Here is a 26803-nt window from a genome sequence, read left to right as displayed (position 1 = left end):
GAGAAGGCATGTCTCCAGTTGAGAATAGTCTCCATTTTTGTTGTTGTTTCGTTACTCTGTTGTGTCTGACTCTTTGCGACCCCATGGACTGTAGCCCACCAGGCTCCTCTGTCCATGGGATTTCCCAAGCAGGAATACTGGAGTGGGTTGCTGCTTCCTTCTCCAGGAGAGCTTCCTGACCCAGGGATGAAACCCGTATCTCCTGCACTGGCAGGTGGATTCTTTACCGCTGAGCCACCAGGGAAGACCCAATAGTCTCCATACCTCTCTGCACTGGTCAGAGAGAGCTGCCCTGGGGGTTTTTGCTCTGGTCTGTGCCTTTCCCTAGCTGAGTGGGAGTCGGGGGCGGGGGGATTCCTTGCTTTTTGGAACCAGCAAGGCTGGTGCTTAAAGGAACCATTTCTTGCCTCTGACGTCAAGGGGGTGGGGCTGTGCCGAGTGGAGAGTTGGGGAGAGGCCCAGTGCACCGAGGCCAGAGAAGGGTGGCGAGAACCTGTTTACCATTATGCGCTGACCCGGGGCTGCAAGGAGCAAAGCCAGGGAATTCCTTGTGGGAAAGGGAGGCAGGCCCAGACCTAGCTTGCACGGGGTGTCGGGGAAGAGTGAAGCAAGCGGGACTCTTTCACCTAGACAGGGAGCCCGCGCGCTGCCCTGCCTCCAAGTGGGGGCTGCCAGGCCGCAGGGGGGAGCACCAGGCTGCTGCAGACCATCCTGCTTCCCCGCACTGACTCACAGCGCCACCTCAGGCAGATCACGTACCCTTTGGTCCCTAGGCCTCTCTAGCTGCCTGGGGACTCACTCCAGAACCTCACAGGCCTTCCAGCCCTGACTATCGGCCATTTGTAGATCACCAGCCCACCCTCTCCTGCCTTCTCGTTTCCTATCATGGGTGACTGTGGAGCTGGCATAAAGGCTATTTATACTTTTAGTCATTACCACCACTTAGATTAATGAACTCCAGAGGTTGTTACTCAGCGTGCAAAGTAGGTCAGCCTTTTTGTTTAGCCTCACTCCTTTTTCCAGCTCTGGGTGGGAGAGGGGAGTTCCCCCACCCTTGTTGTCCCTGGATCTGTGATTGCACATCCATTTCCCAATTTTCCACACTTGCATCTTGCTCACTCTTGCCGTCTCAGCACAGAGAGCAGTGGTTGTCTACTGGGTGGTAAAGGAAGAGGAAGGGAATGTAACAGATACTGAGGCCCTGTTACATGGGGATCAGCTTATATTTATTGGATGGCTTAGTGCTCAGTTGGCATCTCTGCTTCCAGGCTGTGTAACCTTGGACAGATTACTCAGCTGTGCTAAACTTTAGTTTTCGTGTCTGTTAAGTAGAGATAATAAAAGCTGCTTCCTTGGGGAATTGTGTGCCTATGTAGTGCTTGGCGGGAATGGTGCAGAATGGGTGCTGGAAGTGTGTTAGTTCCTCCTGTCTCATGTGGTCTTTCCTGCTGCCCTCCAAAGGGGTGGCCTTGCCCGCATGTTACAGGTGGTGAACTGGAAGCTCAGAGTGGCAGAGCTGGGTCAGAAGCTGACAGTCACAGTCCGTGTATCATTGAGTAAACGGCTTAATCTCTTGGGGTTTCAGTTGCTTCGTGGGTAAAATGGGGATAGTCCTGCCCTGCTGTGTGTGTGCAGACCAGTCAGATGAGAAGAGGGATGGGAAAGTGCTAGGCAAGCTGCAAATACTGGTCCCCTCAGAGCTGCCATTAGCTGGCCACCCGCCAGGCTGGGCCCTTACACACATGTATTCTTCATTTAGACCTTACGTGTGTGGTCCCACTTGAAGATGAAGTGGAGACTTCAAGGTCTGTCTCCCAGGTGGAGGAGCTGGAATGGAACCTCGGTCGGTTGGCTTCAAGGTCCCCACTCCTTTTACTGTCTCCCACACTCCACATGGCCTTCCTGATGGTTGAGATGAGGAGAATTCATCCCGAGGTCTCAACCTTGGGCCTTATGCTTGGGCTGTGTTTCTTTTTGTTTGGGCTGGTTTGGAGAGGAAGGCTTAGCGGAGGGGGGTTACATTGGTTCCCTGGGACCAGGTTTTATCTGACACCTTTGAATAAAGGGGTCATGGGCACAGGCGCCACACCTGGCTGAGTCTGCCAGCCAGAGGGGCTGAGGCGCTCTTGGGTGGAAAGTGCATGGCTGGAAGGACAAGGCGGAGAGAACCTGGGTCTCAGGTAGCCTTGGGAGCTGGTCCTGTCCGTCTCGTCTCTTGGAAGTCTTCAGCCTCTGGGTTTGGGGAGGGGGGGAGGCTGGTGTCAATGGGCTGTCACTGCTGCCTTGGGCTGCGGCACGGCACGGCACGGCTCAGCTCAGCTTAGCTGAGAGCCCAGCAGAATCTGGGCTCAGTCACCCTCTAGCTGCATGTTTCTGTCTCCTCTGTGCCTCCTTCCCCAGGAGGGGGTGGTCAAGGGTGTGCTTGTGAGCTTTGCCCATCCAGCGTATTGGCCTTGCTGAGCTTTGCTAGGTTTGGGCAGGGTCTGGGACAGTCAGAGCACTGGAGGAAGGCTTAGACTGTCTCTAGGGGGTTGAGGGCCAGAGATAGAGCCCCAGGGTGGCATCTGGAGAGCGGCCTGATTTCCTCCCAGTCTTCCCAGGGGAGGGAGAAGCAGCACAGGAGTCACTGTGGCAAAGAGAAGCTCTGGTTTTCCACTTAATAGCTTTGTGACTTTGCCCAAGTCATACAATCTCTCTGATTGGGTCAGGTTTCTCATGGGTCCAATGGAAATAGTAATTAATCTGTGAGGCTCTCACTGGGCTACTAGGGGCACAAATACAATTGCTGTAGGCAGCAGTGGCTTATAGCCCTGAAGGCAATAGATGAAAGTAACGATGTCATGGAGATAACCAGGCAGGCATCTGTCGGTATCCGAGAGGTACACAGTAGGAGTTACATAGCTCAAGACCCAGTCCGGTTAGGGAGTGACAGGGTTGAACAACATGACCAAGTTGTAATGAACTGCTCATTTCACATCACGTCTTGATTCATTGGTGATTTAGTGCTGAAATTGATTAGGAGATTGTGACCAGCATAAAAATAAAAAAGAAGTAGGAAGTAGGATAGAATAATACAAAAATTGAACTGAAAATATCAGGTGCTTTAGTACATGTAGGAGAAATTTTTTTCATAAAATGTATTTTGGTTATGTGTGTGTGTGTATAGTCTCAGTACAAAATGTATTTCATACTGTGAGTTTCAGTTTAAAAGCTTGGAGAAATGGTGTTGTAAGTAGGCAAGATGAAGGTCTTCAGGTTGGAAGACAGCTAACGAGATCTGGGCAGGCACAGCAGCTGTGTGGAGGCTAAGGGCTTGACTTTGGGGTTCAGAGCATGCACTGCGGAGTGAGGCAAGCCTGGGTTTGAATGCAGCTGCATGGCCTTGGGGGCTTCCCTGGTGGCTCAGAGGTAAAGAACCTGCCTGCAATCCCTGGGTCAGGAAGATCCCCTGAAGAAGGAAATGGCAACCCACTCCAGTGTTCTTGCCTGGGAAATCCCATGGACAGAGGAGCTTGGCAGACTACAGTCATGGGGTCACGAAAGAGTCAGACATGACTGAGACTAAACAGCGACAACATGGCCTTGAGCAAGGCGCTTAACTTTACTAAGTCTTGGATTCGACTTCTGGAAAATGGAGAGAATGTTATGGTTGGGTTATTATGAAAGATACATGAAAATGATACATGTGTATATATATATTAGTATTTTAAGTAATATATAAATATTTTGAAAGATATTGGTAAGTAGTAAATGATGTAAAAATGGTAACTACTATTGCTGCTGTTATTGTTGAAGTTGTCATTTTTATTATGTTGGGCCCCAAAAGTGTTGCTGTGACTTGGAGAGGGGAGAAGAAAAGGCATTCCAGGTAGGGGTGGGTGAGTGATGAGGGATAATTACATTTGTCTAATATGAGGCTGATCTGGCTGAGAATTGTGCAGCCTTAGAAGGGGGTGTTGCAGTAGACAGAAAGTACCAGAAAACTTAACAGTATGGCTTCAGCAATGAGGGTGACTTCACCTGGAGATGATGAAGGCCCAGCCCTGAGGAGTTCCACTAGAGACTGTCCTCATTAGACTCTTGGTTGCGGAGACTCCTTCAGGCCACCTTAAGGACAGAGGAGTTTTCTGCAAGGGTGAGTGAAACTCTCAGGCTGGAAGCATCTCCATGGGCCGTTTGGTCCCTTAAGTTGGCTATTTGGTCAGCCTCCCTGTCACTGGAAACTGGCTCACACTCTCCCCCCATTATTAGGAGGAAGCCACCTCAGGGGCTCCACACCGTCATGTCATCTGTAGAGATGCCCAGACCCCAGTCTACGTCACAGCTCCTTTCTGGGCATCTTTTGAGGGTCAGTTCACAGGGCAGGCCATCCAGCTGTATAGCAAACAGGCTCAGAGAGGGCAAGAGGCTATTGCAGAAGGAATTTCTGTATCAGACAGCACTCTAATCAGATGCCTTCTGAGATCCTGACCCACCAGACTGGATGTGAACCTTCTGATTTTTAAGAAAATGGGTAGTGTGCAGCCATTCAGGAGCACATTCTGTGTGTGAAGAGAAGTTCACCTGTAGTTAGAAGGTGAAGTGCTGAGTGCCGGGTCCAGCAGGTGGTTCAACTCCTCTGCTGTTGGAGGAGAGGCCACTCAAATGACCGTCTTTCCTCCAAAATTTCCCAATTTGAGGTTTTGAAAATAAAAATAGATCTTTCGATGAATATGTACATTTAAAGTAGTAGTGGATTTTTTGTTTGTTTCTGAGATGATCTTACCAAATCAATGGTGCAGTTTAAAATCAGTAGTGCCTTAGAATCCAGGAAATATGGTAGTTTGTTTTGTACCCATTTGAAATTCCGGTTTGAGGTTTGATGCTGGGTCTTTGAAACTGCAAAAGCTGTTATCTGACATCATTTAAAAGAACACTGAGCTTGAACGTGTTCCCCTGTGTATTTGTAGTTGGGAGACTGGGTATCTCTGTGGCCCTGCTGTCAGATCTTATCAACAGAGACAGACTAGAGGGTCAGGGTGTCAGATGGGTATGTATTTAATCAGATGGGAATTGTCTGGAAACTGGTAATCTCAGGCAAAAGCCTTGCCTTCTTATGAGCCTCCATTTTCTCTTCTGCTCAGTGGGGCGATTGGATCAGATATTATCCACATTCATAGCTGCCAGAACTTCCTGTTGACTCCATGTGGCTACCTCCTTTAGTTTAGATAACTAGAAGGCTCATCCCCTGACTTGTGTGAGGGAGTGCTTTGTAGTGATGGGAGGCGACCTGGGTGTTTGGGGGCTGCCTGGAGATGTGCACACATTTCTTTGTAGATTACCTGATCTAAAGGTGTGGTCTCTGCTTTTCTCCTGAGGGGAGGGATAGGAGGGGGCCGGTCCTTGTGCCCCACTTCTGCCTCAGGTGGTGAGAGGTGGGCGGGTGGCCTGTGTGGAGGGACTGTTGTCTCTCCTCGGCTGATCAGCACCAGGGCTGCTCTCAGGCCTGTGCAGTTCTCCAGATAAAAAACCGAAGAAGAGGACCTGCCCTTTTGTGTCTGGGAGCTCTGCTCTGCCAGGGCCCCTCCCACTGCTCGTCCAACCAGTAAAAGTTCTAGCAGTGCATTTCCTTCCTGTAGAAAGAGAATCAGAGACTCAAGGCCTGGGCCAAACCCTGGCCCCGCTGTGTCCTGTTCCTGAGAGCCTCCACCCCACGCTGCGTTCTGGGAGGTCAGGCAGTGCAGAGTGCAGGCCCTTGGCTATGATCTGACTTGGATTTGAGTCTAGGTTTTTCCACTGATTTGCTGTTTGACTCTAAGCAATATACCCTTCCTGGGTATCTTACCTCTCAATAATGCTAGTATTTTTTTATTGGAAAAAAAGGGGGAGAGGCACAAGAAAGAAATTTAAAAGATCCATAATCTACTACTTTAAAAATAATTCTGAGAGTGTGTATGTGTGTGTAGAGAAGGACACATACACGTTATTCTCACTGTTTTCTTACCAGTATTGCTCTGTAGGCTGAACACAAGGAAGCACGTGTAGAGGACGCAGCCTTCAGATGCTAGTCTTCTTCTCTTTGCCCCGTGGGTATGTGAACTCAGGAACTTCCAGGGACTCCCTCCTCCGAAGGAACTCACTCACTCGAAGCACCCTCTAAGCCAGGGGTCTCGCCCAGCCTGCCGCAGCTGCTTCGGTGCTGCCCGGGGTAGGTCTCCAAGCTGAGGTGTTTCCCCACCAGCTCTCGTGGGCATTCAGAGCCTGTAGAATGTCAGCGCCGTGAGGGCTGGGACTTGTTCTAGTCACATGACTGTACCCCACAGTTTATCCAGACGCCCTGGCCCTAGAGCTCCGCCTGGATAGCTGTGGCAGTGGTTCTCTGAGTGGATGTGCAAATTCAAGTGGTGTCTGGTGGGGCTTTGAAGTGTAATTGAATTTGGATAGGCAGAGACAACTTGGAGTGTGTTTCCGCAAAGGGACTGGCAAGAGCAAAGGCTGAGAGGGGAACAGGGCCAGGGCGTAATTGGGGAAACCATGAGTAACTAGCTTTGTTAGAATGCAGAGGTGAGCATGGTGTCCCTGTACTTGTTTGACTAGTTTTCCGTCCAGCTCTGTACCGTGCACGCTGGTTCTCTGAAGAGGCTTGTTTATCAGCACAGATCCAGGGTGGGAATGCTGTGCTTTGGTGCACAGGTGCAGGCACTGGGGCCCCTGGTCCCTTGACACATGGGGGAGTGAGTGCTTGAACCTAGTGTCTCTTCAGCCTGTGCCTTCTAGGGAGGGCGTAGTGTCCCTCGCGTCTGTGTTAGAGGGTTCTTGAGTTAGCCCCGTAGGGGATGGCAGGATGAGGGGCAGGGGGAGGGACGGGGACTGACCAGGCTGGTACCTGGGGCCTCAGCCAGGGCCTTTGCTTCTCTTGGCACCTCTGACGGGCCCTGCCCTCTGCTCCACAGGCTGGAGGAAGTCCCCCTGGAGGTGCTGAGGCAGAGGGAGTCCAAGTGGCTGGACATGCTCAACAACTGGGACAAGTGGATGGCCAAGAAGCACAAAAAGGTGAGGGGCCTGGCCTTAGGCCTGGGGCTGGGAGTCGCAGTGGGGGAGGCAGGGGCTGCATTACTTGGAGGAGCAGAAGGGTCTCCAGCCGCCCAGTGTCCCCCCACCGGCTTGGAAATGGGGACAGAAGCTGGTCCTCCCAGATGACTTCAGACTGACGCAGATTCTTTCCTTGAGTCACACTGCAGAGCCGCGCTCAGCTGAAGGCCCTTCAGGCAGCTTTCCTGCAGTGCTCCTGGGGCAAGTCTTTACCACTGCCTACCACCTAGGGGCGGACTTGATATACTAATAGTGGCTAATGTATGTGGACGCAGCGTGCTGGGCACTGAGCTGGGTCATCCTTACAGCACCCCAGTGAGGTTGGTGGTGGTGGTATCCCCACTTATGACTGACAGCAGAGTCAAAGTTTGAACCCAGGAGTCTAACTTTAGTGCCTGCACGCTTCGCCACCACAATAAGGGGCCTTCTTTACCCTCTAGATTAATTCGATGAGTTCCCTCTTGTCCCCTAGCCAAAGCAAAAAGAAGGAAAAGTGACTTCACAGTTTAATGGTCTCATAAAAATGAAAATGCCAGTGGTTCTTTTCTGGTGGGCTGTATTTAGGTGCCAGCTCTGCCACACTGTAGGCACATCCTTGTCCACCACACGTGTGTTGATGCTCTTGTTCACCTTAGCAGGGTCTGCTTACTCCCTGGCTGAGCGGAGGCCTGCCTGCAGTCCCACTGCTGGGGTCTCTCTGCACAAGTCGCCAGTGCACAGTGACCCCCTCGCCTGCATCGTCAGCTGACATGCTGGTCTGGGCCAAGCTGGCACAGCCACGGCAGGGCTTAGCAGAAACCAGGGCCAAAGGTCACATTTGGGCTTGGGTTCAGCCACACAGCCCCAACTCTCCAAGCCCATGGCTAGCAGAGTGACTTTGGGCAATCATTTCACTCCCCCAGCCTCAGTTTCCCTGCCCAAGTGGGAATGAGCGTCCTGTTGCGAGGCTCCTCCTGTCAAGCCCTGTGCCCGTGGGAGGAGAGGGGCACCCAGACCGGGGCTCTTTCTTACTGTTCTATGTAGACTTTCGGGCTTTCTTTTTTTGCTTATTAGAAAAAATTTCACTTAAAAAAATACTTTTTTAAGGCAGTTGTTGCCCAGCTGCTTCCTGCCTGACTCTGGGGGTCTGTTTTCCTGCTTCCTCAGCCCTCGGGCCTTTACCCTGAGCTTCGCTCCTCTCACGTCTGCGGAGGTGACTCGAGGCTGGCAGGAAGATGGCTATGGCATTCTCACCCCCGCCTCCTCGCAGATGGGAATTCCACAGGGGAGCTGTGAGGAGCTCCTCTCCGCAGAGCAGCCAGCATCACTTCCTCTTCCCCTTTGCTTCCCTGGTACTGTGGTTAGAGACCAGGGCTACCCGCCCAGCCGGGGCCACCAGAGGAGCCTGCACTCCACCCTCGCAGGAACCCTAGCGCACGGCTTATCTGCTGGCACTCTGGCCCCGGAGCTCTCACTGCCTTGCTGTGCCAGCTGGGTCGGAGGTGGTGGCACAGGAAGGACGACACCTGCACCCAGAAGTGGATCCAGACCCCCACCCCCTGCACGGATCCCGAGTCCCCGGGACCCGCCAGGCCCTGCAGAGAGACAGGGTGCTGGCTGGAATGCTGTCTTCCCCTGTCGGGCTCTGCCCTCCTTGAGCTCAGCAGGCTAGGTGTGGCTTCTCTCAGTTGTCATCAGAACTCTCCTTTCCCAAGGCCTTACCTCAGATAATGGCAATTCCTGTGCTTTCCATTTGCTGAGCACTCCCTCTGGCTTTACCCTTGCTCATCCCCACCTCTGCCTCTCCCTAAGAGGTTAACATCTCCAGCACCCCGAGCTGAGGAGGATGCCAGAGGCCAGAGGGGGAAGGTTAGTTGCTCAGTCGTGTCCAACTCTGCAACCCCATGGACTGTAGCCCGCCATGCTCCTCTATCAATGGGATTTCCCAGGCAAGAATACTGGAGTGGTTGCCATTTCCTTCTCCAGGAGATCTTCCTGACCTAGGGATCGAACCCAAATCTCCTGTATTGCAGACAGATTCTTTACCACTGAGCCACCGAGGAAGCTGGCTGTATTCCCAGCTCTCCATCCCCACCTCCCCCACCTTGGGCCTGGGTGAGGCCGGGCCTCTCTGAGAGCTTAGTGGACTGAAGGTATTCCTGGACTCTCCTCGGTCCTGAGCAGACCGAGGGTGATGGGGCTGCAATGATATGTGGGGCCAGCTCAGCTGAGCTTGGCCCTGGGGAGCCTGAAGGGCCTGTGGTTCCAGGTCATGTGCACCCCTTTGCCAAAGCCTGCCCAGACCACATGGCTTCCTTCAGGAGACCCCAGTCCCACAGCAGCGGGAAAGTGTTCATGGAGTCAGGCCGGTCCCTTCTGTTCCCTTCCTCTCCCCACTTTGCAGGCAGTCCCAGAAGCGCAACTTGGCTCCTCTGACCAGCCACTCTGCTCTTCCCCCACTGCCCTCAGCCTGCCTGCCTGTCTCCTTCCTGGTTCTTGACTCCCTCTGACCCTTGGAAAGTTTTCTCTTGTTTATGCTGGTCATTAGGAAGCCGGGCCTCCTGTGCTCCCTCCTCAGAGAGCCTCCCAGGGGACTCTCTCAGGGGGTTTCCAGATGAGGGGACTTAGGAGTGAGCCCGGGGCCCAGGGCCTCAGAGGTGTCCTCCCGGGATTGGAGAGGCAGAGAGGAAGCCATCATTTATTAACACCGACCGTGTCAGGCCCCGTGCTAGGCATGTGCCCTGTGCACCACATCTGATAGAATCCTAGTTGTTACCATTTTCATCTTACAGTTGATGAGAGGCGATGGGCTGAGGTCAGCGCTGGATTCAAACTCATCATCCGGGCACCGTCCACTTCCCACTGCCCTGAGCTTCCATCTCCACCCCAGGCCAGGCTGCTCGGTGCAGGGGCCGAGGGCAGTGTCACCGGACAGTTCCCCACCCTCTTTCCAGAGGAATGGTGCCTCTGCCTTTGCCCTCAATCTCTTTGACCCTTGGCCTTGAGGTCAAGGAGCACGATCAGGGCACCTGCCTTCAAGCCTCACTCTGCCCTCAAGCCCAGAGGAAGCTCATCTCCCCATGTGACTTGGAGAGGCCTGAGAAGTGAGCACCCAGGGCTCGGTCCTCCAGCCTGTGTGGTGTGGCTGGAAGTTGGCGTGGTCCCTGATGGAATGACCTTAAATATTGTCCCCACTCTGTGCCTCAGTTTCTCCATCTGTAAAACATGATGCTTTCTCAAGCCAGGTTTGGCAGTGGAAGCCTTTTTTCTGTTGAAGAGAACAAGCGTACGCATTGAGCACTAGCTCTGGGTCGTGAGATCCCCAGACACTTCCTCCCTCCCCTCTCCCAGGCCGTGATGGGGAAGGCCGGGGTCACTTTAGCCTGGGATCAGGACTCACACCCAGACCAGTTGCCTCCACCCTGGTCTGGAAATCGTGAGAGCTCGGGGCAGGGAGAGCAGAAGAGAGGGGATTCTTGACCAAACAAAGGGGAGCCATTCTGATCAGTTCCCGTCTTCTTCCTGAATTCTGCTGAGATCTTTCCTCTCTAGGCTGGATGTATCTTGCCACACAGCTGCTTAAACACTCCCATGAAAGCACCCAGGACACGTCTCTGGGCACATTCCGGGTCATCTTGTGAGCTGCTTTCCCTATGGCTGAGCCATGTTCCACATCGTGCAGATCCCTTCCTGATGACGTCCCAGGGGCTCCTCTAACTTGTCTGGTTCCATTTGGATTCAGAAAATTGAGATGGGGATTCATAATCCTGTGTGGACTTCAAGAATCCCTGTGTTGTCACTGGGCCAGGGAACACAGGGCCGCTGCCGTCACCTGCTGGCAGCAGACCCGGTGCAGTGTTGGAGCAACAGAGGTGGAGTCCGCTTTTCCCCCCGTTCCGCTCTTGCCCCCGTGCTCACGAAGGCCTGATGAGCACCAGCCTCTTGGGGGCTAGGGAGGGGGCAGCGGGCAGCCTGGCTGGATGCACAGGCATGGCCTCCCTTTGACTTCCAGATCCGGCTGCGGTGCCAGAAGGGCATCCCACCTTCTCTGCGGGGCCGCGCTTGGCAGTACCTGTCAGGAGGCAAGGTGAAGCTGCAGCAGAACCCTGGAAAGTTCGACGTGAGTTGCCCTTCCTTCCCCTGCCCTCCCTTCCTCGTCTCTGGACATCTTCCGAGGGGGCAGTGATCCTCTGTGCTCAGGGGACCTCTCCCCTCCAGAGCCGACTGCCAGGCCTGGTCAGTCTGTGACTCTGGGGGCTCCACTCATCTGAGGCGCCAGCCCTGAGCAGGCCTCAGTGGGGTGGACAGATTGGCAGCCGCCCAGATTTGCTCTCTTGGACTTGGTGGACTACCTCTCAGCTCTTGGTTATTGGGAGGGACACTCAGAGCCCTTCCCTGACCACCTGGGGCCTGAGCTCTGGGCCTTCGGGGGCTGCCCAGCAGGGTTCACAGGACCCTAACGCCTTTTGACTTCCCGTTCTCTACTCTTTCTCTTGCCTCATCCAAGCCAGCTAAACTTGGTTCACCCATGTTGCTTATGGGCTTGTCTGTTCTGGGGGTGGCAGAGCCAAACCAGTGTCCTTAGAGTTTAGAAGCCAGTCAGGGGTCAGACAGGATACCCTCTGACAGCCATGCCTTACCTTCCCACTGCTCCCCACCCCAGATTGCCAAGGTGAAGAACACCCCTCCATTCATGAGGCTTCTTGGGGCCCCCGTGGCCCGGGCTGCTCCTCCAGCCTGCTTCTCTAGGGAACTCGGCAAGTCAGTTGGCTTTCCCGGGGCTGCCCCAGCTCACCTGCCAGACTTGGCCCCAGGCCTCAGGGCATCTCTCAGGCTCTTGGGACTGATGCTAGGCAGTGAGAGAGCTGTCAGTCAGCAGCTCCCTGTTGACAAAATTCATGCTTCAGTGAACAGCCCTCTCCCGCCAAACCTATTCCTGGAGCTGCTGCTGTAGACCGGGAAGTGGGGAGAGTGGCCCAGGGGACGGGGGTTGCTGGAGTGTCTGGCTGAGGGCAGGCCTGAATCAGGGGTCAGGCTGTCCCACAGAGCACCGACATCATGCCCACTCAGGCAGCCTCTTGGCTCCAGAGTCTTCCTCCCTGTGGCTACATCACTTCCATGTCAGGGGGCTGCCTTCTGGCAGAGTGGGAAGCTCAGGGGTGGGGTGGGAACGTCACCAAGGCCCTAGGTTACCTTCAGCAGCCAGAGCACAGCCTGAGAGCTGAGGGAGCTCGGGGGCCTGGTCAGCCTCCTGGTTCCACAGTTAGCAGACATGATGCCTCTGAGGGGCAGCGGAGTGCAGAGCTCTCTGTGCTGTGTGTGTCTGGGGAGTGGTGTGTCCCGAGAGGGGTCGGCCGCCTCTGTGGGGTCTGAAGGTTGCTTGTGGGAGGTGGTAGACTGGCCCAGAAAGCCCTTCATGATGTTTTGAACCTTAGTGGCAGGGCCCCGAAGCGATCCTGGGGGCCAGGACAGTGGTTTGTGAGCACAGCAGGAGGGACTCTGCCTGCCTGTGGGGTGGAGGAAGTGGACGGGGAGAGAAGCTGCCTCCGGCTGCTGGGGCAAGAGGCCAGAGGCAGGGGCGCTGTGAGGGGCTGTGGTGCAGCAATCCTGCCCCCGCAGGCCCGCACTGACCCCAGCCTCCGCCATCAGCGCAGGCTCCACACCCCGGCAGCTCCTCCTCCTCTGCGCTGGCCACTTCTTCCTCCTTCCTCAGGCAGGACAAGACCTTCCAGTCTTTTTCTTCCCTGGTTTTCTTCTCCGATTTCCCTTCTTGACAACGCCAGCACCTGCAGGCTCCATGGGGGGCTGCGGTAACTGCATCGCCCCCAGCGGCCCCTATCTGCCTTGGACTCTCGGCACCCTTTCTCCCTGCAGGCCCTTCGGCTGCACGTTTCCCTTTCTGAGGGGTGGTGACCCTGTGTGGCTGAGTGCTGTGAGCTGCTGAGGAACCCAATGAGCGTGTTCTAGGAACCTTGGGTTCCCAGGTCCACACCTCAGCAGAACCTTCAGGAGAACTTGTGGGACCCTCCTTTCCTTCCTGACAAAAGCAGACCTGCACTGTACTCAAGACAGTGTCTCGGATCAGGACCGCATCCTGACCTGCGGCGCCTGGGGCATGAGCGGCCCCCGCCGAGGGGGGTTGCGCAGGCACAGGTCGAGTGTGCACCTGCCCCAGGGCCCACTGTCCAGACCCTGCGCCCCTCCCTTCACCCTCCAGCCTCCAACACTCCTTTGTCTCAGTGTTTACCCTCTTGTATCAAGTTACCTGACACCCTAGGGTCCTTATTTCAATCCTGGGACACCCCCACTGAGGAGGCACAGATGGAAAGGGACTTGTATGAAGTCACCTGCCGGGCAGGGGCCTGGGCCTACACCCACTGATGTGTTTGCTGCGGACCCAGACTTCCTCCTGGGGCCCTCCTTGCACTGCCCAACACGTAGACAACGAGGGCTCTGTCTGCTTCCCTGCGCAGCCCTCCAGGCATCCTTTCCACTGAGTTGTTTCTTTTTTGAAAGCTGAGGTTATGAACTTACATAAAGTAAAGTACACAGATCTTAAGCACACAGTTCAGAGAGTTTGGACAAATAATATATACCCCTGTAACCTACAAGCAAGTAAGATAGAGGACATTTCAAGTAATTGAGAAAGGATCTTTCTTTGTGTAGTAGCTTTGTTTTCATAAATGGAACTCATGCAAAAATGTTCACGGAAATTCAAAGAAAAGAGTAAAAATTTGCTGAAACCCCAGCACCCAGAGATGGCTCTGAGGCTAATGGTGTGACAGATGTCATGACGTTGCTCAGGGTAGCAGAACACACACACACACACGCTTCCTGAATGGGTGGCACCTCTTGTACAGGGAGGTAGGTAGCACAGGAGTTGGGGTTGACAGCTCTGAGTCAGCCTGGCTTCCAGACCCAGCTGCATCATTTTTCTAGCCACAAGGCATCAGGCAAGTGGCTTTTCTTTGACCCTCAGTTCCTCACCTGTGAACAGTGTAACAATAGGACCTGTCTCTGGGGGGCTGAGAACAGTCGGCAAGGCCCACGTGTGCCATCTCAAGTGGTGCTCAGGGTGGTGCTCCCAGGTGGGAGTCGTTGCTTCCAAGTTGCCTTCCATCTTCAGGGGGTAACAAGGTGTTTGAGTCCTGAATGAAGTACCTGGAGGTTATCTCAAGCTACAGCTATGTCAGGCACTCTTACCCACGTGGGTCTTCCTCCTGGAGCCTAGGTAGCCCCTCAGGGTTTCCAGGACTCTGCTCCCCTTGTCTGTGCCCCACCCAAGCTTCCTGACTTGTCCTTGGGGAGGCCCAGTCAGGATGGGATCAGGTGGACATTGTCCCTGGTGATGGGGCCTCCTCCACAACCTGGGACGGTGATATCCTCCCAGCCATCCTAACTCCTAAGAGATGCTCTTGACCTTGCTTCCAGGAGCTGGACATGTCCCCTGGGGACCCCAAGTGGCTGGATGTGATTGAGCGTGACCTGCACCGGCAGTTCCCTTTCCACGAGATGTTTGTGTCCCGGGGGGGCCACGGGTGAGCAGGCTGGCCCTTGTGGGCTGTCCCTTTCCCTCAGAAAGAGAAGGTAAAATGAATCTGGCGGCACGTTGGGGGTCCCGGAAGCTGGAGGGTCCTGACTGCACTGTTAGTTCCCTCTTTGGTTCAAACCAAAGATGGGTCCTCTTAGGTCTGGGGCACTTCACCCTGTACTTCCCAGAGAGCTAGGCTCGCCTGGCCTGGCCTTCCTCTGGAAACAGGAAGATGCACAGATCGAGTGGGGAGAAAGAAGGCTGGAGAGAGCTGGGTGGGTACAAGGTATGCAGGAGAGGAGAGACGTGGCGGCCAGGCCAGGACCGAGACAGACCTGGGACGGGGCTGGCCTGGCCGAGGGGCCACAGCTGCTAAGCCAGGAGCCACGCGCTCTGCCCCGGCCCTGCTCCCCGCTTTCTTTTTGAGCCTCTGCCCTCACCTGTCAAAGGAGGGTGCAGGGGCTGCAGTGGGGGACTGACCCCTGGTGACCCCAGTCTGCAGGGAAGTGCAGCCTCTGAGTCAGGTCTGGCCCAGTGGGGCACAGGTGAGTCCTGTGGGTGGCCGAGTCCACCCGTCAGCCCTTCCCTGCTCACCTCTCCACAGCCAGCAGGACCTGTTCCGGGTGCTGAAGGCCTACACACTGTACCGACCCGAGGAGGGCTACTGCCAGGCCCAGGCACCCATTGCCGCTGTGCTGCTCATGCACATGCCTGCCGAGGTACCCCCAGGCCACGGGCGGGCGGGCAGACGGGCGGCTGGGGAACACCCAGCAGCCAGGCCTCACGTCTCTCTTGCCCACAGCAAGCCTTTTGGTGCCTGGTGCAGATCTGTGAGAAGTACCTGCCCGGCTACTACAGTGAGAAGCTGGTGAGTGCTTGCCAGCCTGGCCCTGGCCTGAGACCTGCCCCAGACCTGACACCTTTGTGGCCTCTCCAGGCCTTAACTCCCTGTGCCCGTGGAAGTCCTTCCCGGCCTCCCACTTCCACCCTCCCTCCACCTCTGCCTCCCTGTGGCTGTTTCTCCAGGGCACCACGCTCCTCCTGCCTTGGCCTTCCAATAGGCTTAATCCTCCACCCCTTCCTTCCTCTGATAACTCTTCTTTCCTCTCAGCTTTCAGCCCATGAGCTTTCCCTGACCTGACAGGCGGGGCCTCTGGCACATGCCCCCCAGGGTCTTGTTCCTGCCATGCCCTTAGGGGGCACTTGGCCCCCTCCCTCCCTCTACTCCCTCAGCCCTCAATGCTTCTGTGGTTTGTGTCTGTCTGCCTCTCTGCAGGACACGCTCAGTGAGGGGGACTAGCTGTGTCTGGTGTGCTTATCATTGCAACCCAGCACCCAGCAGGAGCTTGGCACCCTGCAGCATGAGCCGCCTGAGGAGCCAGGGGTGGCTGCCGCGGGCCCTCGGTCACAGCCCGGTGGCTTCCCTGTCCCCCCAGGAGGCCATCCAGCTGGACGGGGAGATCCTCTTCTCGCTGCTGCAGAAGGTGTCTCCCGTGGCCCACAAGCACCTCAGCCAGCAGAAGATCGACCCGCTGCTCTACATGACCGAGTGGTTCATGTGCGCCTTCTCGCGCACCTTGCCCTGGAGCTCCGTGCTGCGTGTCTGGGACATGTTCTTCTGTGAAGGTACCGGGCTGGGCTCGGGCCAGCACCCCTGCCACCAGTCCAGTTCACGGGGGGGGCCTCTGTTTGCAGAGAAACTCCCCAGAGCAGCCCCCACCACCCGCATTTACTGCCTGCCCCCCTGCAGGAGTCAAGATCATCTTCCGGGTGGGCTTGGTGCTGCTGAAGCAGGCGCTGGGCTCCCCCGAGAAGGTCCGAGGCTGCCAAGGCCAGTACGAGACCATCGAGCGGCTGCGGAGCCTCAGCCCCAAGGTCATGCAGGAGGCGTTCCTGGTCCAGGAGGTACAGCCACCCCTGCCCCTCACCCCCGGAGGGAGGGGGAGACTGAGGGCCTGGTGGGGGCCTGCGGCCTTGTGCTCAGCAGCCCAAGACGGCATGGACAGACCTCGTCCTTCTGTCTGAACAAGGAGAGGGGCACAGAGAGGCCCAGATCCCCCTAGAAGGAATGAGAGTAGGTGCAGCCCCCACCCATCAAGCCTTGGCTTTATTTTCCCGTTTTTCTCTCTTGTGGATCTTTGTCTCTGGGGGGCTGGAGTGAGGCGATACACAGGTAGGGAGGAGGACTCGTGGCTTTCTCCTCCGAGGCGGTGGGCCTCGAGGGCCTGGCTCACCTGGCAGTCACTCTGGGGCCTGTGACCACCATCCTGTGGTCAGCCCTCATGGCCCGGGCTGGGAGGCGGAAGGGGACAGCTCTTCCTGACGCCCCCCGCCTTCACCGCCCCACAGGTGGTGGAGCTGCCAGTGACGGAGCGCCAGATCGAGCGCGAGCACCTCATCCAGCTGCGGCGCTGGCAGGAGACGCGGGGGGAGCTGCAGTGCCCGTCCCCACCCAGGCTGCACGGCGCCAAGGCCATCCTGGAGGCAGAGCCGGGCCCACGGCCCAGCCTGCAGCCCTCACCATCCATCCGCCTGCCCCTGGACACCCCCCTCTCTGGCTCCAAAGGCAAGTCCAAGGCATCCAAGCAGGTCCAGAGGGAGCCGCGGGAGCCGGCGAGGGAGAGTGGGCAGCGGAACCAGCCGCCCGCCCTGAGTCAAGCCAAGGCAGCGGCTGCCACGGGAGACGCATCTCCCCCACAGGATATGCCCGTGCAGGACCCAGCCCCCCAGGGCTCGGCCCCCCGGGACTCAGCCCACCACCGCTCCCGGGAGAGCCTGACGTCCCAGGAGAGTGAGGACACCTACTTATAACCCTGGCAGCTCAGGCCCCTGGGCTGGGGTCTCCACACACCACACGGTTCACTGACTGACTGACACTCCAGGGCCCGCGCACCCTCCGAGGGCCCGCTGCCTGGCCCCGGGCGGCAGAGAGTCTGGCTGGCCCAGCACAGATTCTGCCTGAGTCTCCTTATTTATTTTCTCCAGAGTGGAGCTCGGGCCGGCCCAGTTGGGGCGGGTAGAAGTGCGGGCCGATGGATGGGGCCTCACCCAGCCCCTCCTGAGGGGATGCTCCCCAGGGCCAGGGCACGGATGTGGTGGGGGTGGGGGGTGGGGAGGTTCTTTGTGTAAAATAGAAACATGGTTTTGTACAGAAATAAACAGGCTTGTGTAGAGAGCTGGTGTGTAGCTTGGGACTGGGAAGGGGGTCCCACCTCTAGGGCTCAGCATCTCCTACAGAGGCCCCCATCCCGGCCCCAATTTCCCCTACTTCATCCCCCCGGCCCATGGCCACCGCCTGCCAAGGGTGAGGGTCACCAGGGCTAAGGCAGAGCAGGGCCTGCTCCCCAGGCCTTGATCCCTGCCCGTCACAGAGGTGAGGGGCTCCGTAAGTCCTTCCGGAGTCCTCCTCCTCCAGGGGCTGGCCTGGATGCCACTTTGGACCCCAGTAAGGTACTCGTTCTGGGCCGGGTGCTGGTGCCAAGGGTGGGTGGTTGTGAAGAACTGCCCTCCCATGCTTAGCGCAGGCCTCCATCCAAGTTAGAGGGGTGCGGGGCGAAGTCTGAATCTGTGATACGAGGTGCCTGCTGGCCGCTTACCGAGCTGAGCACATGCCAGGCTGGGCTGGCTGATTGACGACTGGGTGGGCTTCATCCCTATCCCCGTTTTACAGAGGAGGAAGCAGAGGAGCTGACTGGGAGAGGTGAAGCTGATCCAGATTGGGACCCAGAGCCCCTCACTACCTCTCCTGACTAGGGTGACCTGACTCCACATTGAGGACCCAGGCAGGCAGTGTGGTGACCAGCAAGGGTGAGAACAGGGTGTCCCTGGGAGAGGCCCCCCTTCTGCTGAGGAAGCAGCTTTTCCAGTCAAACAATAGTGGCTGTTCCTGGCAGGCCACCAGGCTGGGCCGGGCCGGGGTGGGGGTGCGGGGGGAGAGGGAGGGAGGAGCAGAGCCTCCCTGGGAGCGTTTAGGCATCGCAGGGCTGCGGCCTTGGCCTGGGACACCCTGTTCTGGTAGAACCAGGGATACTGAGGCTGAGGAGGTCAAGGGTCACATGAACTTTTCAGGGCAAACCACCTACTTCTCACCTGCCACTCCCCACTGTGGCTTCCTATGCCACCTGCCCCTGAATTGAGGGCTCGGCCTCAGAGGACACTCCCCTCCCCTGGCCCTCCAAGGGACTGGCCAGGATCGGTGGCTGCGGTGTTCCATGGGGACCCACTGAGCCGGAGAGTCTAGGGAGGGCAGGTGCTGCCCCTCTTCCATCCGCCTACCGTAAAGGCTGCCGAGTGGGCAGGAGGCCTGCTCAGACCTGCTGGGTCCATCAGACCCGAGTCCTGCTCTAACCTGTTTGATTCAGAGCCTTGGCAGTGATGCCTGAGGACGCTTGGGCCAGGCAAGGGCCCCTGGAACACGTTCTGTCCTGCTGCAGGGCCAGCCTCCGTGTGCTCATGCCTGTGCGCACCGGGGTCTTTGCAGGCCTGAGGACGCCTGAGCAGAGCCCAGCCCTGATGTGGAAACGAGCCCAAGTTGGCACTCACCAGCCTCGGATCTGGGGCGTCTGCCAGTGCTGGGGGCCTCCTTGGGCATGAAGCATGTTTAGGTGTGCTCAGGCCACGTCAGTCCTGCTCACGACTGCAACCTTATGTCTCAGCGGAGAACCTGAGTACCCAGTGAGCCCCAGATGCATGGGCCCTGTTCCCCCAAAGGTTGGGAAATGCCCAAACAAGTGTTCAGCCTGGTGGCCTTCAGCCCCCTCCCCACCACGTGCTGCTCAGAGAATGGCTGGGGCCCTCCCTTCTGCTCTGGAAGCTGGGTGAGAGTAAAAGATGTTGAGGCCACTGAGTCAAGCTTCACCTTGTCAGTCCACTCAACGGGGCTCACGAAGCAGGGAGGGTATGTGTCAATACTAGTCCCGGGCAGCCCTCGCTGGGGAACTTTTGTCCCCGCCACCCCTGCCAGCTCTGGTAGCCCTGCCAGTTCTGAGCCACGAGAGGAAGAAGGGGCAAGGCACCAGGACGCTCTCAGGGCCTAGAACCACACGGCTGCCTGGGCTGCGGCAGCGGACCCCGCCCCTCGCACGTTCCAGGAGTTTGGGGGCTGTGTTCTGTCCCAGGCGCGCCTCCAAGGCTCAGCGAAATTAATTCTAAGGCCCAAGGACAGATACGACTACCAGTCTCCGCCGGCTCGGGACCCCAGCGCAGCGGGCGTCCTACAGAAAGCGCGGAGTCCTGAAAGGGGGCAACGCGCGGCAGGGCCCCCCACCCCCGCAGGAGGACTCGACGCGGGTGGGGTCAGCGGCTGATTCCCGAGCCCAAACCGGTGGGGCGGAGCCAGCAGGGGCGGGTAGGGCGGGCCGGACGGAACAGAGTGAGGCTCCGGCGCTAGAAGGAGGCGTGGCCACCCTGGATTGGCCGCCCGGTCCGCGTGGCGTGGCTTTCGGGGAGCTGGCGTAGCTGGCGGCGTGCGCTCGGCCGCGCAGCGGCCCCTTTAAGCCCCCCGGCACCGCCCCCAGCGACCCGCCCCCAGCACCGCCTGGGTCCTGTGGGCTGCGGGGTCGGGTCCGCGCGGGCCGCGATGGAGCTGCACATCCTAGAGCACCGGGTGCGGGTGCTGAGCCTCGCCCGCCCCGGCCTCTGGCTCTACACCCACCCGCTCATCAAGCTGCTCTTCCTGCCCCGCCGAAGCCGGTGCGCGCCCGGGTTCGCGGCACAGACGGGGGTGGGCTGCACTGTCGCTCTGGGACGGGGTCGGGAGATTAGGGCCGTAGTGGGGCCAGCGGGAGCCGACGGGGAGAGCCCTCCCTGGCCTCCTCCCTCCCCCGCCCCGGCCGCCATCCGGCCTGGGCCTAACCTCCCCGGGACCGCCGCCTATCCGGCCCCGTGAGGCCCCCTCCCAGGGCCGGTTAAAGCGCAAACAGCCTGGGATGGTCAATGCTTAACCCTAGTGGTGTCAGGTGGGGGCATTCTTTCCTGGCGACTGCGTAGAACTTTTTCCACTTGCCTCCCGTCGGGTCAGAGGGGCTTGGTCTAGAGGGCTCAAGGTTCGACGGCCTGAGTTTGCAGCCGCGGGTGAGCCTCTCCTCCTGTCCCGGCGTGGAGGTCGGGGAGGCGGAAAGCAGTTCACAGTTCTGGAAACGGGGCACACACCCCACTGTCCTGGGGAGAAGACAGGCTTGAGGGGGCAGGGAGGCGCCCGGCCGGGGTCTACCCGCCCCCTCCGCCCCACCCAGGCTGAAGATGCCCCCCGCCCCCAACCAGGTGCAAGTTCTTCAGCCTGACGGAGACCCCCGAGGATTACACGCTCATGGTGGACGAGGAGGGCTTCAAAGGTGGGGGCTGGGCTGGGGAGGGGGTCTAAGGGAGGAGACTGCGCTCGTCCCTTTGCGAGGTTCTCACCGAATGCTAAGATCCATGGTCGCAAGAGCTGGGGGCCGAAGGCGGATGGATCTGGGTTCGAATCCATTCCCACTTCTCACTGGCTGTGTGCCCTTAAGCAAGTCACTTCCCCTCTCTGAGCTGTTTCCTCTTATGTAAAATGGAATAGTTACGGCGCTGATCTAATAGGGTCCCTCGAGGGCTTTATAAACGGGGCTGTGTGTGAAGGGCGGTTAGCAGCTCCTGGCCGGCCAGCAGGGCCTCAGTTACAGTTCTGGGGCAAGAATCGGGTTCCTGCGGCTGTTTCACCAGCCCACCCCAGCCCCGCCGTTATTACCCCCACTGACTCCTCTCTTCTCTGGTGTGTGTCACCCCCTCCCCAACTGGTCTGGCGGCTCCAGGAGTCTGAGATGGTTGGGGAAGGAATGCAGGAGGAGCAGCCAGCCAGCCCAGGGCAGGGACCTGGCGGGCCTCCTAGCTGTGCTTGGGCAATTAGCAGCCACCCTGGCCGTGGCCCCTGCTCCGGACTGGACGCTAGCCTGGTCCGTCCCTGATCACTGGAGTTGACATCTACCTCCTTACTCCTGCCAGCCTGGCCCATGCTGACAGGCCTGGAGTCTCAGGCCAGATCACTGGGGCTTCATCGGCAGGCATAGCGCTGCTTCAGGCCTTAGTTTCCCTATTTGTGCAGCAGGGAAGTTTGGATCTGCTCAGAGTAAACGGCATCCCCTAGCCAACTTGGTCTGCTGGCTCCCCCTGGTGGTGCCACGTGGTATAAGGCTTCTGTTCGCCCACGAAGCATTTGTCTTGAGGGCCACACCGTCATCCCATTTTACAGAAGAGGAAACTGAGGCTCAGAGAAGTTAAATCATTTACCCCAGGCCAACAGAAAGTAGATGGTGAGGCTGGGATTGGAACCCAGCTCTGTCTGAATTCGGAGCTCCGATCCTAACTGGGAAGTTTCAATCCCTGACAGGCCAACACCTGAAGCACCTCTCAGTCCTTGCAGACATGCAGGTCTCAGGACCAGAACTTGGGGGAGGAAGACAGCTCCAGTCTCCAGACCTGACCCGATCTTGGTAGAGCTCCCCGTAAGGCTCAGACAGGGAAACAGGGCAGGGTCCGCCCTGTAGGCCCTAACTGGGCCTGTGCCCCCTGCCCCACAGAGCTGCCCCCATCCGAGTTCCTGCAAGTGGCCGAGGCCACGTGGCTGGTGCTGAACGTGTCGTCCCCCAGCGGCGCGGCCGTGCAGGCCGCCGGGGTCACCAAGATCGCCCGGTCAGTGATCGCACCGCTGGCCGAGCACCACGTGTCCGTGCTGATGCTGTCCACCTACCAGACAGACTTCATCCTGGTGAGTCCCGCAGGTGCTGGGTTGGGGCGGGGGGAGGAGGGGTGCGGGGCAGGGCGGGCCCCATAGGTGCTTGGGGACCCATGCCTTCTGCCTCTCCTGGCCCAGGTGCGGGAGCAGGACCTGTCCGTGGTGATCCACACGCTGGCCCGGGAGTTCGACATTTACCGAGAGGTGGGCGGGGAGCCTGTGCCTGTTGCCAGGGACGATTCCAGCAACGGCTTTCCCCGTGCCCAGCATGGTGAGGGTCGCTCTCTGACACCCGGGCCTCGGCGGGGGCTCCTCTTCCCACCGGGGGCCCTTCCCTTGTGCAGGTGGGGCTGTGGGTTTGGGGAGACCAGCTGACGCGGACCCCCACCTCCTCAACAGAGGGCTCCGGGAGAACCCAGGCAGCTTCCTGCAGGTGCTGCCTGACCCTACTCCCAGCCCAGGCCGTCTCTCTCTGGCTGGCCACCAGGGGGCGCCCCCGCCCACAGTCGGCCTTTCACCTCCGCCACCATCTGGTCCCTCCCCAGCAGGGCCCAGCCCCACGGTGCACCCCATCCAGAGCCCACAGAACCGATTCTGCGTCCTCACGCTGGACCCCGAGACGCTGCCAGCCATCGCCACCACCCTCATCGACGTCCTCTTCTACTCGCATAGGTGGGCCCCTTGGCATTGGTCTACACACCTTGTTCCTGGGCTTCTTCCCATCACCTTCCGCCCACCCCTGGGATCTGCAGTTCTGTGTCCTGTTCCATGGCTGGGGTTCCTGGCTGTCTGTGACACCCCTGTGCCCTGCACTGAGGTCCAAGCAAGGCCCCAAAGCCACAGCTGGGGCCCCCTCCCCACCGTGGCATGGGCAGAGCCCCCTGAGCTATGCCCTAGTCAGGCCCTCTGGACCTGGGGTAAAATCCTCTTTGTCACATTCAGGGTTCATCATCCTCTCCCGTCCCCAGCCATACCAGCAGGTCAGGGCCCTCAGACGAGGGGGGAGGACAGGGGGCCAGGAGGGTCTGCCCAGGGCCCCCTGTGCCAGCCCCTTTGCAGGTGTGGAGCCCAACTGGGAGGTAGAGCGGGCAGATCACCTGAGCCTCCCATCCTCCCCAGTCCCCCTAGGGAGGCAGCCTCTGGTGGTCCGGGATCCAGCTCCATCACCTTCTTTGCCTTCTCCCTCATCGAGGGCTACATCTCCATTGTCATGGATGCTGAGACGCAGAAAAAGTAAGTGACCCCTGACCCCAGGTGGTACACAGGCCCTCGGCCAGCCCCAGGGAGGGGGCAGCTAGAGCGTCCAACGCTGAGGTCAGCAGGCTGACCTCCTCCCGGGCTCACAGTGGGGGCAAGGGTGGACCACGGTACCCCGGCCCACCACCCTTCTGCCGCCCTAGGTTCCCCAGTGACCTGCTGCTGACCAGCTCCTCGGGCGAGCTGTGGAGGATGGTGCGCATTGGCGGACAGCCCCTGGGCTTCGGTGAGGGGCCGTGCCTTGTGTCGGGGGCTGCGGAAGGGCTGGGGCTTGGGGGAGTGGTGGGGGGTAGACTGCGGTGACCCACACAGCCCCTCCTCGACCCTCAGACGAGTGTGGGATCGTGGCGCAGATCGCGGGCCCCCTGGCTGCAGCCGACATCTCGGCCTACTACATCAGCACCTTCAACTTCGACCATGCCTTGGTGAGCCCCCTGGCTGCGGAGGGGGCCCTGGGCGGAGGGGGAGGGGGCAGGGCGACCCTGACGCCTCCCTGTGCCCGCCGGCCCGCAGGTGCCCGAGGACGGCATCGGCAGCGTCATTGAGGTCCTCCAGCGCCGGCAGGACGGCCTGGGCTCTTGAGGCTCCGGGGGCAGGCCACAGCAGCCTCCGGGGTCTCCCCTTGCCCTCTGGCTTCCAGAGACTTCTCAAAGCTGTGTGCTCCAGCTCTGGGACGTTCCTGCCGGGGGGCCCCCTCCTTCCGCTCTGTGTATGTAAGCTGCAAGCAGACGCCGGCTCTCAACGTGGCCGCCACGTGTCTGCCCAACGCAGGGGACGTGGTGCTCTGGGCTTCTTCCAGGAAGCCCTCAACCCTCCCTGCGGGGCCTCGGGGTTTGCACATTCCCTGCCTGAGGCCTGAGCCTCCCCCATCTCTGCGCCGCCCCCGGCTGGGTTGCCTGACCCAGCAAAGGAGTTCTGACCGTGCCTTCCCTTCCTGGGGCCTCCAAGAAAAGTATTTTTACACCTCTCTCTCTCTCTCCTTTTTAAATCAACTTGTTAATAAAGAGCTTATACCGAGCAGACCGGGTTGTGGTCCTTGGGGTCGTCCAAGCCTCAGCCACGGGACTGCCGCCTGAGGTCCTGGTCTGTACCTGCCTCTCCCACCCCATCCTGTGCAGCCGGCTCTGGGCCGGGCTCACCTCAGCCTCCCTCTGTGCTCACCTCGAGAGCCAGCGCCCCCATTCTCAGGACAAAGTGACTGGAGCGCCGGCAGGGGGAGTGACCCAAGCCAGGGCCATGTGATTCCCTGCCGGGGCTGCCCAGCTCTGAGGTTCAGCCTCTCTCTTCATTCCTTTCTGGGTCTGAACAACCCAGGAGGTTCGGAGCAGAGCAGAGGCTCCCAGACCCTCCTGTCTGGGGTGGGGATCCCGCATCCCCCCCACCCCACCGCCACCTTGGCTGTGGCTGGCCTGCTGTCAGCTTTCTCTTGGACCACACCTGAGTCCTGGCCATCCCTGGTGGGAGTGATCACTCAGTTCTTGCCCCCAGGGCTTTCCCGGAGCAGTGCTGGGAGGGGCCGGCCAGAGTAGGCAGCTGAGAGTCCATGCTGGGCTTGGGCTTGGCTTGGCCACACAGACCGGACAGGGGACTGGAGGCCCCCAGGAGCCTCTGTGCCCAGAGGCTCCACAAACCTGGGCCTGGGTTTCCTGTCGCTGTGGGGCCACCTCCCCATTCCGTGGGCTGGGATTCCGCTGTGACCTGGTGGGGCCCTACAGATGCGCGGGGGAGGTTATCGGGTGCCCTCAGCCCAGACCCGCCCGTGCACAGAAAGGGAAGAAGGGTGTGACTTCGGGGTACTCAGAGGTCGTGGTGGCTCCCCAGAAAAGCCAGAGCGGGGCCAGGCCTCTGGCAGCGCGCCCACCCTGCCTCTGGGAACCTGGGGGCTGCAGATCAGAGGAGCAGGGAGCACGGCCCAGCCCGGTGAGTGGCGGTCGGGGGCCCAGGCCAGCCCTTTCCCCCCTCCCCCTGGCCTCAGTTTCCCCAGTGCCTGGAGACCTGGGAGGCAGCCCGCTCAGGATCCAATACCCCTTGGGCCCTGGGGAGAGGGCATTTGTCTGTGGATTGTCTTTGGGGTGGGGGGAGTCTTGCTTCTCTCCCTGGAGGACCCACCCTGGGCCTTGGCTGGAGGGATATCCCAGGCTGAGATGGGGGCTTTAGAACCAGAATTCCCGGGGCTGCCTGACCTGCATCTGGAGGGTTCCTGGCCACCCGTCCAGCTCTGGGGGGGTCTTTCTATCTCTCTGTTTGTGAGTCATTGCCTTATTTGGGTGTTCCTGCCACCCCAGCTTTCCAAGTGGGTCAGGCCTCTCCCGGTCCTCCAAGCTGGATTTTAACACATCGGTTAGTTCTGGGGCCTGCCCTCAGAACTGGCCTAGGCAGGAGCCACAGGTGCCCCGCTGGGCCGGCCTGACTCAGGCCCAGGCTTTGAGGCCAGCACACCAGCCTGCATCTCCTGCACACGCGCGTGTGTGTGGAGGGGGGTCGTTAGCTCTCAGGGCATTAAAAGTCCTTGGGGGTCACTGGGCTGGCTCTCGGCAGGTTACAGATGGGGAGACTGAGACCCACAGGGCTTGGGCAGCGCCTGCAGCTAGGAGATGGGGATGTGACTCTGGCCCTCTCGCAGAGCTGATGCTACGGGTGCCGTCAGACGGAGGGGTCCAGGCCGGTGTCTCAGGCCGGTGGGGGGGGGGGGTGGCTCACGGAGTGACCTTCTTAGCCTCCCAGGACCCAGAGAGTTCCAGGGCTAAGGAAGTCGGCTTGGTCAGCCCAGGCCTGGGCTTGGGTAATTCATAACTGAGGCTGGGGGCCCTCACTGGCACACCCGGAGCCTCGGGGCGGCCGCTCCTGAGAGCAAGGTTGAGGCCCCAGATCTCAGAGCCTGACGCTTGTCTTCAAAGATCAGCCTGTGCCCCGGAGGGGAGGGCGGGACCAACCTGTGGCCCCTCAGCCCCGGGTCCCTCATCTCCGGGGTTGGGGGGGAGGGGGGCGTGAGCCTGGGCCGGGGTTGTGTGGGGGGCTCTGGGTGGTGGGGACAGGAGATGAGCACACCTCAGGGGGGAAGAACCCGAGGCGCATTTCCATGCTTTCTGGTCTCCACGGTCGTATATAAGTGACCTCGTCAGCCCTCCTCCAAGCGTTTGAACAGAAATTCAAGGTTTAAGGTCCTCACCCACGCCTCAGCCAGGCTGGGCCATGCAGTCCTGTGCTTGCAAAATTGCCACAAAGAGGGTTTCTTTTCCTACATAGAGGGGAGGACAGACCTACTC

General features: G+C 59.0%; 2 protein-coding genes across 5 annotated transcripts in view; both read left to right on the top strand.

Moving 5' to 3' along the window:
* The window catches only part of TBC1D10A (TBC1 domain family member 10A), a 28789-nt gene extending 11035 nt beyond the window's left edge, over positions 1–17754 (top strand). For both annotated transcript variants that reach the window (XM_055549936.1, XM_055549935.1), the window contains 8 exons: positions 6933–7032; positions 11063–11170; positions 14482–14588; positions 15186–15300; positions 15384–15449; positions 16018–16207; positions 16332–16486; positions 16931–17754. In XM_055549936.1, the coding sequence (XP_055405911.1) occupies positions 6933–7032; positions 11063–11170; positions 14482–14588; positions 15186–15300; positions 15384–15449; positions 16018–16207; positions 16332–16486; positions 16931–17392 (1303 nt within the window). In that variant the 3' untranslated portion in view covers positions 17393–17754. The remainder of the gene's footprint in view (positions 1–6932; positions 7033–11062; positions 11171–14481; positions 14589–15185; positions 15301–15383; positions 15450–16017; positions 16208–16331; positions 16487–16930) is intronic.
* Positions 17755–20057: 2303 nt separating this feature from the next.
* CASTOR1 (cytosolic arginine sensor for mTORC1 subunit 1) lies at positions 20058–24555 on the top strand. Of its 3 annotated transcripts, none has more exons than XM_055549489.1 (9): positions 20058–20272; positions 20843–20913; positions 22126–22313; positions 22419–22551; positions 22826–22952; positions 23400–23513; positions 23681–23763; positions 23868–23962; positions 24051–24555. In XM_055549489.1, the coding sequence occupies exons 1-9, from the start codon at positions 20160–20162 to the stop codon at positions 24117–24119; spliced, it is 993 nt and encodes a 330-aa protein (XP_055405464.1). In that variant the 5' UTR covers positions 20058–20159; the 3' UTR covers positions 24120–24555. The 3 variants fall into 3 exon arrangements, with proteins under 3 accessions (XP_055405464.1, XP_055405465.1, XP_055405466.1); XM_055549490.1 differs by having other exon boundaries at positions 20066–20272; positions 22829–22952; XM_055549491.1 differs by lacking the exon at positions 20058–20272 and adding an exon at positions 20576–20653.
* Positions 24556–26803: the final 2248 nt, after the last annotated feature.

The sequence above is a fragment of the Bubalus kerabau genome, chromosome 16, assembly GCF_029407905.1.
Source record: "Bubalus kerabau isolate K-KA32 ecotype Philippines breed swamp buffalo chromosome 16, PCC_UOA_SB_1v2, whole genome shotgun sequence".
Lineage (NCBI taxonomy): Eukaryota > Metazoa > Chordata > Mammalia > Artiodactyla > Bovidae > Bubalus > Bubalus kerabau.
Note: the sequence above shows the minus strand (reverse complement) of the source record. Positions and strands in the feature narration are given on the sequence as shown.